General features: G+C 46.4%; 1 protein-coding gene across 7 annotated transcripts in view; it reads right to left on the reverse strand.

Moving 5' to 3' along the window:
- LOC134349510 (polypeptide N-acetylgalactosaminyltransferase 16-like) overlaps nucleotides 1–7213 on the reverse strand; it is a 262565-nt gene extending 255352 nt beyond the window's left edge. For 6 of the 7 annotated variants that reach the window (XM_063053987.1, XM_063053962.1, XM_063053996.1 and 3 more), the window contains exon 1: nucleotides 6373–7213. In XM_063053987.1, the coding sequence (XP_062910057.1) occupies nucleotides 6373–6661 (289 nt within the window). In that variant the 5' untranslated portion in view covers nucleotides 6662–7213. The remainder of the gene's footprint in view (nucleotides 1–6372) is intronic. The other variant, XM_063054013.1, reaches the window with a different exon arrangement.
- Between the last annotated feature and the right edge of the window lie 8728 nt (nucleotides 7214–15941).

The raw sequence follows: 15941 nt of genomic DNA on the forward strand, positions 1-15941 counted from the left end.
GTGAGGCGACACTTCACCTGTGGGTCTGATGGGGTCATTTACTGTGTCCGGTGCTCACTTTTTCTTTTGTTGGGGTGTATGGGGTGTTGAGAGAGGGGTTGCACCTCTGGTGAAGGGTCTGTCATGTCTGTTCCAAGGCAGCTCACTCATCTTTGGTCCCCAACAGACACTCATCTCTCACCTGACCTCCAAGTTGTGACTGACCAGGTGAGGATAGCCAGAGGTCTCGTGTCCTGGTGAGATAGGGACATGCCTGTCCTAGAAAGTGAAATCAGCTCCAGTGGAGGGGCGGAAGAGATCTCAATGGACAGGAGGCAGCTCAATGCTCTGTGTCAAACAGGGGGCAGGACAAGGCACAGACGTGGCCATGGTCACCCACTGTAACCAAGGAAGATCCAGTTATAACCTGGACTTGGATTTCTGAGGTCAAGAGAGTGGAACTACCCTAATGCAATGGCTTTTCCACTTTAAAAATTCTCCCACACAGGTTTCCTGTCATCATGGGGCATAATAGACAACCACCATCTATTTCTGACTGAAAGTTATATTTTTTTTTAATATTTATGTATTGCAATGTACTGCTGGCACAAAACAACAAATTTCCCAACCAGTGACATTAAACTTGCTTCTGACTCTGCCCTGACAGTTAATGAAATGCTGCATGATCATTCACTGATTGCTGATTGTAAAGGGACCTCAGGGTCTACCTCTTCACAGAGTGTGGTCAGGATATGGAACCAGCTGCCAGAGGAAGTTGTTATGCCAATCCAATACAACATTTAAAAGACACTTTGATTTGACAGGAACATGGATAGGAAGGATTTAGAGGGATAGGGGTCAAACACAGGCAAAAGGACATCCCCCCTTATCGCACCCCCATTGGGCAGGACATATTAAAGCACATATACTAAGCCTAAGGGAGCTTCTACCCTGCTATTATAAGGCCGTAAGACACAGAAACAGAATTAGGCCATTTGATAAATTGAGTCTGCTCACTGTCCAATCATGCCTGATTTGTTTTCAACCCCATTCTCTTGCCTGCTCCCGATAACCCTTAACCCTTCACCTATGAAGAATGTATCAACCTCTGCCATAAATACACTAGTGACTTTGTATCTATGCAACATCCCCCACCCCCAACATCACCAGATTCACAACCCTCTGGCTAAAGAAATTCCTCCTCATCTCAGTTTTAAATGGACACCACCTCAGAATCTAGACTCTCCTACTAATGGAAACATTCTCTCTATGTGCATTTTATCCTGACTTTTCAGTATCCTCATGAAGGGTCTCAACACAAAATGCTTTATTCCTCTCCATTGATGCTGCCTAACCTCCTGCTGAGTTCCTCCAGCATTTTGTGTGTGTTGCCCTTCCAGTATCCAAAAGGTTTCAATCCGCGCGCGCACACACACACACACACACACACACCCTTCTGAACTCCATCAAATATAAGTGTGGAGACATAAAACATCCTGCTGTTAAGCCTTTCGTTCCAGGGATCATTCTTGTGAACCTTTGGACCCAGTCCAGGGCCAGCACATCCTTCCCTAGTTACAGAGGCCAAGATTGCTCAAGATATTCCAAATGTGGTCCTAACAGCTTCAACGGTTCATATCACTTTTATTTTCTAGTCATCTTGAAGACTATTTATTGATCCCTTGTACAATAAGATGTTCTCTTGACTCTACCTCACACTGGCCTTGCATCTTCTGGCTGCCTGGACTGCAATTTTACTGTAACTATATCACTCTCCCCAGCTACCAGCTCCATGTGATCCGATTACATATCATAGGTAATGTGATCTGATTAGGTGAAATGCAAATCAAAGTTTTCCACTGTACCTGTGCCATTAAAAACCAATGTGGTATCTTGGTTGGTGTGGCCTGTTTCCATGTGGTCTCTATAGCTCTAGATCAGCGATTCACGGACCCCTGCTCGCGGGTGGCAGTCCACAGCATGAAGAAGGTTGGGAGCCGCTGTTCTTGGACATTCCTTGAATATATTATTTTGTGGAGACTTACTCAGACTTTCTGGATTCTTGCTATTCCCCAGCTTTCACCTGATCCCTGTACAGACTAGCGGGCCTTATAACTGAGATTTCACCCTTCCTCCGCCTCTGGCCTCTGGCCTCTTCCTAGTGTGAGGCACATGAGGAGTCAGGAGTTAGGCCCATGTGCAGCATTAATCCGCATCATTGGTGGGTCAAAGGGTCAAAATGCTCTAAATTGAGGAATCGGTTTACTATTGTCCCATTTACCAAGTTATGGTGTAAAAAGACAGTTGCACACGCCATCCAGACAGATTATCACATCGATACCTTGAGGCAGTATGTATGCTTTTCTCGCCCTTGCCTATCATTTGCATCAGCGAGCTGGGTCCTCTACACCGAAATTCGCTCCCCTAACTCAGGGGCCCGCCTCTGCCCACTTTTAGTAACCTGTCTTTATATCAAACCCATTTCTCAGCCAACTGAATGTGATGGTAATTTTCTGCTCGGTAAGACATCTGTGAGTAAACACCCTTCAGTTCAGCTTTTGTCGCCTCATCACTTTAGAAAAAGCACAGACGAGGCACAAAAGTTTAGAGATTCTACATCCAGAGCGCTCTTCGCGGTGATTGTCTGGACATTTGTCCACAGCACACGGCCAACCTCCAAACGCGTACAGACCTCCAAACCCGTACAGACCACAAAACCCGTACAAAGCACAAAACCCGTACAGACCTCCAAACCCGTACAGACCACAAAACCCGTACAGACCACAAAACCCGTACAGACCTCCAAACCCGTACAGACCTCCAAACCCGTACAGACCACAAAACCCGTACAGAGCACAAAACCCGTACAGACCACAAAACCCGTACAGAGCACAAAACCCGTACAGACCTCCAAACCCGTACAGACCTCCAAACCCGTACAGAGCACAAAACCCGTACAGAGCACAAAACCCGTACAGACCTCCAAACCCGTACAGACCTCCAAACCCGTACAGACCACAAAACCCGTACAGACCACAAAACCCGTACAGACCACAAAACCCGTACAGAGCACAAAACCCGTACAGACCTCCAAACCCGTACAGAGCACAAAACCCGTACAGACCTCCAAACCCGTACAGACCTCCAAATCCGTACAGAGCACAAAACCCATACAGACCTCCAAACCCGTACACACCTCCAAACCAGTACACACCTCCAAACCAGTACACACCTCCAAACCAGTACACACCTCCAAACCCGTACAGACCACAAAACCCGTACACACCTCCAAACTAGTACACACCTCCAAACCAGTACACACCTCCAAACCCGTACACACCTCCAAACCCGTACACACCTCCAAACCCGTACACACCTCCAAACCCGTACAGAGCACAAAACCCGTACAGACCACAAAACCCGTACAGACAACAAAACCCGTACAGAGCACAAAACCCGTACAGACCTCCAAACCCGTACAGACCTCCAAACCCGTACAGAGCACAAAACCCGTACAGAGCACAAAACCCGTACAGACCTCCAAACCCGTACACACCTCCAAACCCGTACAGACCACAAAACCCGTACAGACCACAAAACCCGTACAGACCACAAAACCCGTACAGAGCACAAAACCCGTACAGACCTCCAAACCCGTACAGAGCACAAAACCCGTACAGACCTCCAAACCCGTACAGACCTCCAAATCCGTACAGAGCACAAAACCCGTACAGACCTCCAAACCCGTACACACCTCCAAACCAGTACACACCTCCAAACCAGTACACACCTCCAAACCCGTACAGACCACAAAACCCGTACACACCTCCAAACTAGTACACACCTCCAAACCAGTACACACCTCCAAACCAGTACACACCTCCAAACCCGTACACACCTCCAAACCAGTACACACCTCCAAACCCGTACACACCTCCAAACCCGTACACACCTCCAAACCAGTACACACCTCCAAACCAGTACACACCTCCAAACCCGTACAGACCACAAAACCCGTACACACCTCCAAACCAGTACACACCTCCAAACCCGTACAGACCACAAAACCCGTACACACCTCCAAACCAGTACACACCTCCAAACCAGTACACACCTCCAAACCCGTACACACCTCCAAACCCGTACACACCTCCAAACCAGTACACACCTCCAAACCAGTACACACCTCCAAACCCGTACACACCTCCAAACCCGTACACACCTCCAAACCAGTACACACCTCCAAACCCGTACACACCTCCAAACCCGTACAGACCTCCAAACCCGTACACACCTCCAAACCCGTACAGACCACAAAACCCGTACACACCTCCAAACCCGTACAGACCACAAAACCCGTACAGACCTCCAAACCCGTACAGAGCACAAAACCCGTACAGACCTCCAAACCCGTACAGAGCACAAAACCCGTACAGACCTCCAAACCCGTACAGACCTCCAAACCCGTACAGACCTCCAAACCCGTACAGACCTCCAAACCCGTACAGAGCACAAAACCCGTACAGAGCACAAAACCCGTACACACCTCCAAACCCGTACACACCTCCAAACCCGTACAGAGCACAAAACCCGTACAGACCTCCAAACCCGTACAGACCTCCAAACCCGTACAGACCTCCAAACCCGTACAGACCTCCAAACCCGTACACACCTCCAAACCAGTACACACCTCCAAACCAGTACACACCTCCAAACCCGTACAGACCACAAAACCCGTACACACCTCCAAACCCGTACAGACCTCCAAACCCGTACAGACCTCCAAACCCGTACAGACCTCCAAACCCGTACAGAGCACAAAACCCGTACAGAGCACAAAACCCGTACAGAGCACAAAACCCGTACACACCTCCAAACCCGTACACACCTCCAAACCCGTACAGACCTCCAAACCCGTACAGACCTCCAAACCCGTACAGACCTCCAAACCCGTACACACCTCCAAACCAGTACACACCTCCAAACCAGTACACACCTCCAAACCCGTACAGACCACAAAACCCGTACACACCTCCAAACCCGTACAGACCTCCAAACCCGTACAGACCTCCAAACCCGTACAGACCTCCAAACCCGCTCTGTGCGCACCGGCTGCACACGCTGCGTTGGAACTGGTTTCAACAACACACCGCCGTTAAATTCAAATGGTAAAATATGCTGCCGGGGCAACTCAGCAAGTCCGACAGCGTCCACAGCAGGTAATAAACAGTCGACGCTTCGGGCCGAGACCCTTCAACGGGCTTCCATGGATGCTGAGTTCCTCCACATTTGTTGATCAAGATTTCCAGATATTTGCAGAATCTGTGTCCTGAATTGCGACGGGATTTGTGTCCGTAGCAAGTGCAGTGGTAACCGTTTGCATTATGCACAGCATACGCGATTTGCAACATATTAGATGTGTCGCCTTCTGTGCTTCAGAATGATCGCCAAGCTCGCGGATCTCCCTCTCACGACCCTCGCCCTCCCTCCCATCCCCGTCCCGGCCCCATCCAACACGCATGAAGCACAATCGCCACAGCCGCATTACGCCGCCAGAGACAACGAACTAAAAATCGGCAAAGCTTAAAAATAAGAGCATTAAAAAAGATGAATGAGACGAAAAACAAAAGATGTGGTAGTCAGTGAAGAGAGGGATGATAGATAACGGGTAGAGACGAGGGGAGAGGGATAATAAATAATGGGTGCGGGTAGAGAGAGAATGGGTGGGGGGTTAGAGAGAGAATGGGTGGGGGGTTAGGGACATAATGGGTGGGGTTAGAGAGAGAATGGGTGGGGGGTTAGAGAGAGAATGGGTGGGGGTTAGAGAGAGAATGGGTGGGGGGGTTACAGAGAGAATTGGTGGGGGGGTTACAGAGAGAATTGGTGGGGGTTAGAGAGATAATGGATCGGCGGTAGAGAGAGATAATGGATGGTGGGGAGGTAATGGAACAGAGGACAATGGAGATACAGAGAGCGCATCGTGGGGAGGTGAAAGAGAGGATTAGACGTTAACAGAGTCAGGAGGAAAGTAACGGAGAGAACGAGTGGGCCTCATTGTGAGAACAGAACAGAAGGGGACAGGGAGGGACAGATGGAAAGGGGACAGTGAGGAGAGAGGGGGTGTTTGTGGGGAAGGCGCGGAGACGGTGGGAAGAGAGAGCGGTGTTGGTAGGGAGAGAAACGGGCGGTGGGGAGAGAAAGGGGATACTGGAGAGAGAGGGGGTGTTGGTGGAGAGAGAGGGGTGTTGATGGAGAGAGAGGGGGTGTTGGGGGAGAGAGGGGGCTGTTGGTGGGGAGATAGAGTGAATGGAGGGAGAGTGGTGGAGGAAAAAAGGAACCACTGGGATGGTTGACGCTCCCGCCCCGAAAGCACCCCGCTGCCGATCCACTCACCGCCTGCCAGCCGCCGGCGACCTGCCCGGGGTGCTGGGGCTGCCGCTGATGCAAGGGCTCCCCGGGGCCGTGCACCGCTGGACGGGGCTTGCCCCCTTGCCACAGATAGTAGAACAAACCGAGGATCCAGGCAACGGTGAGCAGGGCGGCGGCGTTCACCCGCACCCTTCGCATCGTGGGCTGGACGCTGCCTCTCAGCCTCCTGCCCCTCACACCCTGGTCGGCAAAGCACCGCTGCAGAGTGCAGACACAGCCGTGCTGGCAACCGCCGGGTCCTAACGCGCGCCATCGCATCATTTCAATGCATTCTCACAGTCCTGCTTCGGATAACACCGCAGCTGAGGTCACGTCTTTAAAAGTGCCTTTATTCTTGAACCATCCTAATGTCCTGCACCATTCGCAGCGGAATCCCTCTCCCTTCATTCCTAATGAATCCCTGTTCCTCTATTCCGAATCCAGTTCCAGTGTACTTTCAACCCATTCCGAATCCCTCTCAAACGAGAAAAAATCTGCAGATGCTGGAAATCCGAACAAAATGCTGGAGGAACTCAGCAGGCCAGGCAGCATCTATGGAAAAGAGTGCAGTCAACGTTTCTGGCAGAGATCCTTCCAAGATGCTGAGCTCCTCCAGTATTTTGTGTGCGTTGCCTAACCCATCCCAATGTCTTTTCTCCATTCCCAGTGAATCCCCATCTCTCCATTCATTTCCAACTCATCCTAATATCCAGTCATTTCAGTCCCAATTAATTCCTGCCCCTGCACTATATTCCCAAACCATCCAAGTAAATGATCACTCCATTTTCGGAGGATTCCCCTTCCTCTGCTGCACTCTGAGCCCTTTCCGATGTCTTCGCTTTTCACTCTGAAGTAGATAGACCCTGTTCACGGTGTGCCTGCTGATTACGGCGCTCAGCTCCTCTGGTGCACGCCTGATGTTGGCTTGAGGCGGAATGTACACCACTGCCAGGATGATGGCGGGAAAGCGCCCTCGGCACATAAAAGGAACGTTTGACTGCAAGATGTTCCATGTCTAGTGAATAGGACTGAGGTAGAGCCGCCACGACTGTGCACCATAATGAGTTAATCATAAAGCACACTCCCTCTCAAGAGTACCGGAACAGTTGGCGGAGATATTGAGGAGACAGCTGTTGGTAAGATGTTGCAACAATTTTAGGTCCTTTCTTCGGCAGGAGTTGATTCTGGCCATGTTGCAACATCAGATGTTGGTAAGACCTCAGACAAATTTAGGAATCAAAAGGTTGAGCGTTGTGCGACAAAATCGAAATGGGTGAATACAGGACTGAAAGTGCTGTATCTGAATGTGCACGGTATACGGAATAAGGGAGTGAACTTGCAGCACAGTTGCAGATTGGCAGGTATGATGTTGCTGGCATCACTGGATCATGGCTGGAAGATTATAGCTGGGAGCTTATTGTTCAGGGATGCACATTGTATCAAAGGGGCAGGCAGGGAGGCAGAGGGGGTGGCGTTGTTCTGTTGGTAAGAAAATGAAATCAAATCATTAGAAAGAGGTGACATAGGATCAGAAGGTGTTGAATCATTGTGGATAGAGCTAAGGAACAGCAAGGGTAAAAAGACCCTGATGGGGGTTGTATACAGACCCCCAAACAGTGGTAAGGATGTGGTCTACAAATTACAATGGGAGATGGAAAATGCATGCCAAAAGGACAATGTTACAATAGTCATGAGGGTCTTCAATATGCAGGTAGATTGGGAAAATCTGGATGGTACTGGATTCAGGAGGAGAAATTTCTAGAGTGCCTACAAGATGGCTTTCTAGAGCAGCTTGTGGTTGAGCCCACTAGAGGATCAGCTTTTCTGGATTGGGTGTTGTGCAATGAACTAGAATTGATTGGAGAGCTTAAGGTAAAAGAAGTCTTTCACATAAAGTGATCATAATATAATCAAATTCACTCTGAATTTTGAAAGGAGAAGCTAAAGTCAGATGTATCAGTATTCTAATGGAGTGAAGGAAATTACAGAGGCCTGAGAGAGGAGCTGGCCAGAATTGATTGGAAAAGAACACTGGCAGGGATGATGGCAGAGCTGCAACAGCTGGAATTTCTGGAAGCAATTTGTAAGGCACAGGATGCATATAACCATATAACAATTACAGCACAGAAACAGGCCATCTCGGCCCTTCTAGTCCATGCCGAAGTCTTATTCTCACCTAGTCCCACCAACTTGCACTCAGCCCATAACCCTCCATTCCTTTCCTGTCCATATATCTATCCAATTTAACTTTAAACAACAACATCGATCCTACCTCAACCACTTCTGCTGGAAGCTCGTTCCACACAGCTACCACTCTCTGAGTAAAGAAGTTGCCCCTAATGTTACCCCTAAACCTTTGTCCTTTAACTCTCAACTCATGTCCTCTTGTTTGAATCTCCCCCACTCTCAATGGAAAAAGCCTATCCACATCAACTCTATCTGTCCCCCTCATAATTTTAAATGTCTCTTATCAAGTCCCCCCTCAACCTTCTACACTCCAAAGAATAAAGACCCAACTTATTCAACCCGTAACTTAGGAGATGAAACCCAGGCAACATTCTAGTAAATCTCCTCTGTATTCTCTCAATTTTATTGACATCTTTCCTATAATTCGGTGACCAGAACTGTACACAATACTCCAAACTTTGCCTTACTAATGCCTCATACAATTTCAACATTACATCCCAACTCCTATACTCAATGCTCTAATTTATAAAGGCCAGCATACCAAAAGCTTTCTTCACCACCCTATCCAAATGAGATTCCACCTTCAGGGAACTATGCACCATTATTCCTAGATCCCTTTGTTCTACTGCATTCTTCAATGTCCTACCATTTACCATGTATGTCCTATTTTGATTAGTCCTACCAAAATGTAGCACCTCACATTTATCAGCATTAAACTCTATCTGCCATCTTTCAGCCCACTCTTCTAACTGGCCTAAATCTCTCTGCAAGCTTTGAAAACTTACTTCATTATCCACAACTCCACCTATCTTAGTATCATCTGCGTACTTACTAATCCAATTTACCATCCCATCATCCAGATCATTAATATATATGACGAACAACATTGGACCCAGTACAGATCCCTGAGGCACACCATTAGACACTGTCCTCCAATCTGACAAATAGTTATCCACCACTACTCTCTGGTGTCTCCCATCCAGCCACTGCTGAATCTATTTTACTACTTCAATAGTAATACCTAATGATTGAACCTTCCTAACTAACCTTCTGTGTGGAACCTTGTCAAAGGCCTTACTGAAGTCCATATAGACAACATCCACCGCTTTAAACTCGTCAACTTTCCGAGTAACCTCATCAAAAAATTCAATAAGATTTGTCAAACATGACCTTCCACACACAAATCCATGTTGCCTGTTCCTAATCAGACCCTGTCTATCCAGATAATTATATATACCATCTCTAAGAATACATTCCATCAATTTACCCATCACTGACGTCAAACTCACAGGCCGATAATTGCTAGGTTTACTCTTAGAACCCTTTTTAAACAATGGAACAACATGAGCAATATGCCAATCCTCTGGCACCATCCCCATTTCCAATGACATTTGAAATATTTCTGTCAGAGCCCCTGCTATTTCCACACTAACTTCCCTCAAGGTCCTAGGTAATATCCTGTCAGGACCCGGAGACTTATCCACTTTTATATTCCTTAAAAGTGCCAGTACTTCCTCTTCTTTAATCATCATACTTTCCATAACTACCCTTTTTGCTTCCTTTACCTTACACAATTCAATATCCTTCTCCTCAGTGAATACCGAAGAAAAGAAATTGTTCAAAATCTCCCTCCCCGCCATCACTTTTGGCTCCGCACATAGCCATCCACTCTGATTCTCTAAGGGACCAATTTTATCCCTCACTATCCTTTTGCTATTAATATAATGGTAGAAACTCTTTAGATTTATTTTCACCTTACTTGCCAAAGCAGCCTCATATCTTCTTTTATCTTTTCTAATTTCTTTCTTAAGATTTTTTTTACATTCTTTATATTCCTCCAGCACCTCATTTACTCCAAGCTCCCTCTCTTTTTCCCAACCAACTGTCCAATATCCCTTGAAAACCATGGCTCTCTCAAACTTTTAACCTTTCCTTTCAACCTAACAGGAACATAAAGATTCTGTACCCTCAAAATTTCACCTTTAAATGACCTCCATTTCTCTATTACATCCTTCCCATAAAACAAATTGTCCCAATACACTCCTTCTAAATCCTTTTGCATCTCCTCAAAGTTAGCCTTTCTCCAATCAAAAATCTTAACCCTGGGTCCAGTCCTATCCTTCTCCATAATTATATTGAAACTAATGGTATTGTGATCGCTGGACCCGAAGTGCTCCCCAACACAAACGTCCGTCACCTGCCCTATCTCATTTCCTAACAGGAGATCCAACACTGCCCCTTCTCTAGTTGGTACCTCTATGTATTGCTGCAAAAAACTATCCTGCTCACATTTTACAAACTCCAAACCATCCAGCCCTTTTACAGAATGGGCTTCCTAGTCTATGTGTGGAAAATTAAAATTCCCCACAATCACAACCTTGTGCTTACTACAAATATCTGCTATCTCCTTACAAATTTTCTCCTCCAATTCTTGCTCCCCATTAGATAGTCTATAATAGACCCCTATAAGCATCACTACACCTTTCCCATTCCTTCAATTCCACTCAAATAGCCTCCCTAGACGAGTTCTCTAATCTATCCTGCCAGAGCACTGCTGTTATATTTTCTCTGACAAGCAATGCAACACCTTCCCCTCTTGCCCCTCCGATTCTATCACACCTGAAGCAACGAAATCCAGGAATATTTAGTTGCCAATCACACCCCTCCTGCAACCATGTTTCACTAATAGCTACAACATCATATTTCCAGGTATCAATCCATGCTCTAAACTCATCCACCTTTCTTACAATGCTCCTTGCATTAAAATAAATGCATTTAAGAAACTCTCCACCTCTTACTCTCTGTTTATTCCGAATGGAGCAAACAACTTTGTTATCTTTTTCTTCCTTCTCCCCTACGTCTTCGGTCTGAGTGCTCCCATTCTCTGTCCCCTGTCTATCCTCCCTCACACACTGTCTACTAGCTTTCTCTATTTGTGAACTAACCTCCTCTCTCCTAGTCTCTTTAATTTGATTCCCACCCCAACAACCATTCTAGTTAAAGTCTCCTCAGAAGCCTTCGCAAATCTCCCTGCCAGGATATTGGTCCCCCTAGGATTCAAGTGTAACCCGTCCTTTTTGTACAGGTCACACCTGCACCAAAAGAGGTCCCAATGATCTAAAAACTTGAATCCCTGCTCTCTCTCCAATCCCTCAGCCATGCATTTATCCTCCACCTCATTGCATTCCTACTCTCACTGTCGCGTGGCCCAGGCAGTAATCCCGAGATTACTACCTTTGCAGTCCTTTTTCTCAACTCCCTTCCTGACTCCCTATATTCTCCTTTCAGGACCTCTTCCCTTTTCCTACCTATGTCATTGGTACCTATATGTACCACGACCTCTGGCTCCTCACCCTCCCACTTCAGGATATCTTGGACGTCATCAGAGACATCCAGGACCCTGGCACCAGGGAGGCAAACTACCATCTGGCTCTCCTGACTGCGTCCACAGAATCGCCTATCTAACCCCTAACTATCGAGTACCCTATTACTACTGCCCTCCTCTTCCTTTCCCTACCCTTCTGAGCTACAGGGCCAGACTCTGTGCTGAAGGCACGGCCACTGTCTCTTCCCCCAGGTAGGCTGTCCCCCCCCCAACAGTACTCAAACAGGAGTACTTATTGTCAAGGGGTACAGCCACTGGGGTACTCTCTAGTACCTCACCCTTCCCCTTCCCCTTCCTAACTGTGGCCCAGTTATCTTCCTCCCATGGCCTCGGTGTGACCACCTGCCTGTAACTCCTCTCTATCAACTCCTCACTCTCCCTGACCAGATGAAGGTCATCGGGCTGCAGCTCCAGTTCCCTAACATGGTCCCTTCGGTGCTGCATCTTGGCACACCTGGCGCAGATGTGGATGTCCAGGAGGCTAGGAGACTCCAGGACCTCCCACATCAACACCGAGAACAGCAAGCTGCCCTCACACTCATACTTCCCCACCTTTCCTCAAATAACAGGAAAAATTGAAAACCAAACCTTCTTCACCTCGCCCATTTCCACCTAAGCCCATTGAGCCAAAGCCCTTAGGCCTTCACTCTGCTCCCGGCTCTCTCAGCAGCCTGCAATCTATGCTGCCCGCTGTATAAGGTTGTGTTCCTTTTAAATCTTCTGTGCTTCACTGCCCGACGTCACATGCCTGCGCAGTCCCGCCTCTCTTAACTCCAATGGAAAAAAAACCGGAAAATTCAAAATGGCTTCCGCCGCACTCCCGCTCCAATTCTCAGACTCCCTTCTCCGAATACATCCCAAAGAGGAAGAAGTATTCTAAAGTAAAGATGATCCAAACGTGGCTGACAAGAAAAGTCGAAGGCCAGATAAAAGCCAAAGAGAGGGCATATAATAGAGCAAAAATTAGTGAGACAATACAAGATTGGGAAGCTTTTAAAAACCAACAGAAGGCAACTAAAAAAGTCATTTAGGTAAAAATGGAATTCAAAAGTAAGCTCGCCAATAATATTAAAGAGGATCCCAGAAGTTTCTTCATATAAAATTTTTTTCTGTGTAAAAGAAAGGCGAGAGTGGATATTGGACTGCTGGAAAGCGATGCCGGACAGGTAGTAATGGGGGACAATAAAATGGCAGATGAACTGAATAAGAGTTTTGCATCAGTCTTCACTGTGGAAGACACTAGCAGTATGGTAGAAGTTCCAGGTGTCAGGGGCCATGAAGCGTGTGAAGTTACCATAACTAGAAAGAAGGTTCTTAGGAAACTGAGAGATCTGAAGGTAGATAAGTCACCTGGACCAGATGGTGTACACCCCAGAGTTTTGAAAAAGTTGGCTGAAGAGATTGTGGAGGATTAGTAATGATCTTTCAAGAATCACTAGATTCTGGAATGGTTCCGGAAGACTGGAAAGTTGCAAATGTCACTCCACTCTTCAAGAAGGGAGAGAGGCAAAGACAGGAAACTGTAGGCCAGTTAGTCTGACCTCAGTGGTTGGGAAGATGTTGGAGTTAGATATTAAGAATGAGGTACATGATAAGATAGGCCGTAGTCTGCATGGTTTCCTCAAGGGAAAATCTTGCCTAACAAATCTGTTGGAATTCCCTGAAGAATTAACAAGCAGGATAGACAAAGGAGAATCGCTTGATGTTGTGTACTTGAATTTTCAGAAGGTCTTTAACAAGGTGCCACATACGAGGCTGCTAAACAAGCTACGAGCCCATGGTATTACAGGAAAGATTCTAGTACGGATAAAATAGAGACTGATTGTAGGAGGTAAAGAGTGGGAATAAAGGGAGCCTTTTCTGGCCGGCTGCCAATGACTAGTGGTGTTCCAGAGGGGTCTGTGTTGGATGGATTCTTTATACATTATATGTCAATGATTTGGATGTTGGAACTGATGGCTTTGTTGCAAGGTTTGCAGATAATATGAAGAAAGGTGGAAGGGCAGGTAGCTTTGAGGAAGTAAAGGAGTGATAGGAAGACTTAGACAGATTTGGAGAATGAGCAAAGAAATGGCAGATGAAATGCAGTGCAGGAAAGTGTATGGTCATGCACTTTGGTACAGAAATGAATGAGTTGACCATTTTCTAAGTGGAGTGAAAATTCAAAAAACTGAGATGCAAAGTGACTTGGGAGTTTTAGGTTACAGATTGAGTCGGTGGTGAGGAAGGCAAATGCAATGGTAGCGTTAATTTCAGGAGTACTGGAATACAAAAATGAGGATGTAATGTTGGAACTTTATAAAACACTGGTGAGGCCTCACTTAGAGTACTGTAAGCAGTTTTGGGCCCCTTATCTTAGAAGGGATGTGCTGAAACTGAAGAGGGTTCAAAGGAGGTGATTCCAGGATTGAATGGCTTGTTGTATGAAGGGTGTTTGATAGCTTTGGGCCTGTATTCACTAGAATTCAGAAGAATGCGGGGTAACCGCTTTGAAACCTATTGAATGGTGAAAGATCTTGATAGAGTGGATGTTTCCTATGGTGGGAGAGTCCAAGACCAGAAGACACAGACTCAGAATAGAGGGGCAGAGATAAGGAGGAATTTCTTTAGCCAATGAGTAGTGAATCTGTGGAATTCTTCGCCACAGGCAGCTGTGGAGGTCAGGTCTTTATGTATATTTCAGGCAGAGGTTGATATAATTTTGATTGGTCAGAGCATGAAGGGGTATGGGGAGAAGGCAGGAGATTGGGGCTGAGAGAAAAAATAGATCAGCCATGATGAAATGCGGAGCAGACTTGATGTGCCAAATGGCCTAATTCTGCTCCTGTATCTTATGGTCTCTCCTCTACCTTTAAGAGACTGAGCAGTGCTATCTTTTCAGAGAATGGTGAAGCTATCGAGCTACAATGCTGTGTTTGAAATGACAGGGTGAGCCATTTTACTAAGAAGCAAAGTACACAGTAGTCCCTGATATCCCACTGGGACAGCAATCTTGCTCTAAGGTTTGCAACTTTATTTTCCAGAGACTGTACATTCGCCAGCAAGATAGTTAGGGATGGGGGTCTAAGGCTAGGCATTTCAGTCACACCTGTAAACCAGCATGCCATCCTCACTTCCATTTTTTTTTACTGTACTCACAATCTGAGTCTGTAGTCCTGGTTCCACCTATTTTGAGTATCGATAGGTTTTTAAAATGTCTTAAAATGATGCTGCTTACTTAAATACCCATGGCTGCGACTGTGGATTTCTGCTGTCGTAGACCTAAACGGGAATATTTAATAATTCCCATTGCAGCTGTACACAAAGACTCCCCGTCTTCAATCACATGAGGAAATGTAGTTAACTTGGAATACAGTTATACTCCTGAGCCAGGGAAACATCCTTCCTTCTCAAGCTTTGCAAGAGTTTTGTATGCATCCATGAGGTCATCTCTCAATCTTCTAAACTTTAGGGAACCAAGATCTAATCTGTTCAATCTCTCCTCACTTGCCTCAGGAACCAGTTAGATGAAATTTGCTCCACTCCTTATGTGGAAAATTTATCCTTTGCTAGTTAAAGGAGCCAAAATTGTACCTAATATTCCAGCTGCTTTCTTGATAGGGCCCCATATAATTGCTTAAGGCACACTGCCACTTCTCTTATTGAAATCTACAATATGTGGATATGAAGTGCATATGAAATATTTGGTTCTCATAACTCAATCTTATTTGAAGGCAATGTTCATACCGCAAGATCAATCAGTTGTTTCTACATGAAAGATTTGTTCAGCTGATTTATAATGAATTTCGGAGCATAGAGAGTTGAAGGAGAACAGGAGAGACGGTTTCAAGATGTTAAGCAGGTTTAACCAAAGGCATGGAGTCACGCAGAACAGAGGCAGTCTTCAGTCTGCTTTGTCCATGCCAACTTCAAATCTCTAACAATACCTGCCAGCACTTTGACCATAGTCTGACATGCTCATCCAGAGGTTTCTTAACTCTTG

The sequence above is a fragment of the Mobula hypostoma genome, chromosome 1 (assembly GCF_963921235.1).
Source record: "Mobula hypostoma chromosome 1, sMobHyp1.1, whole genome shotgun sequence".
NCBI classification, from domain to species: Eukaryota; Metazoa; Chordata; class Chondrichthyes; order Myliobatiformes; family Myliobatidae; genus Mobula; species Mobula hypostoma.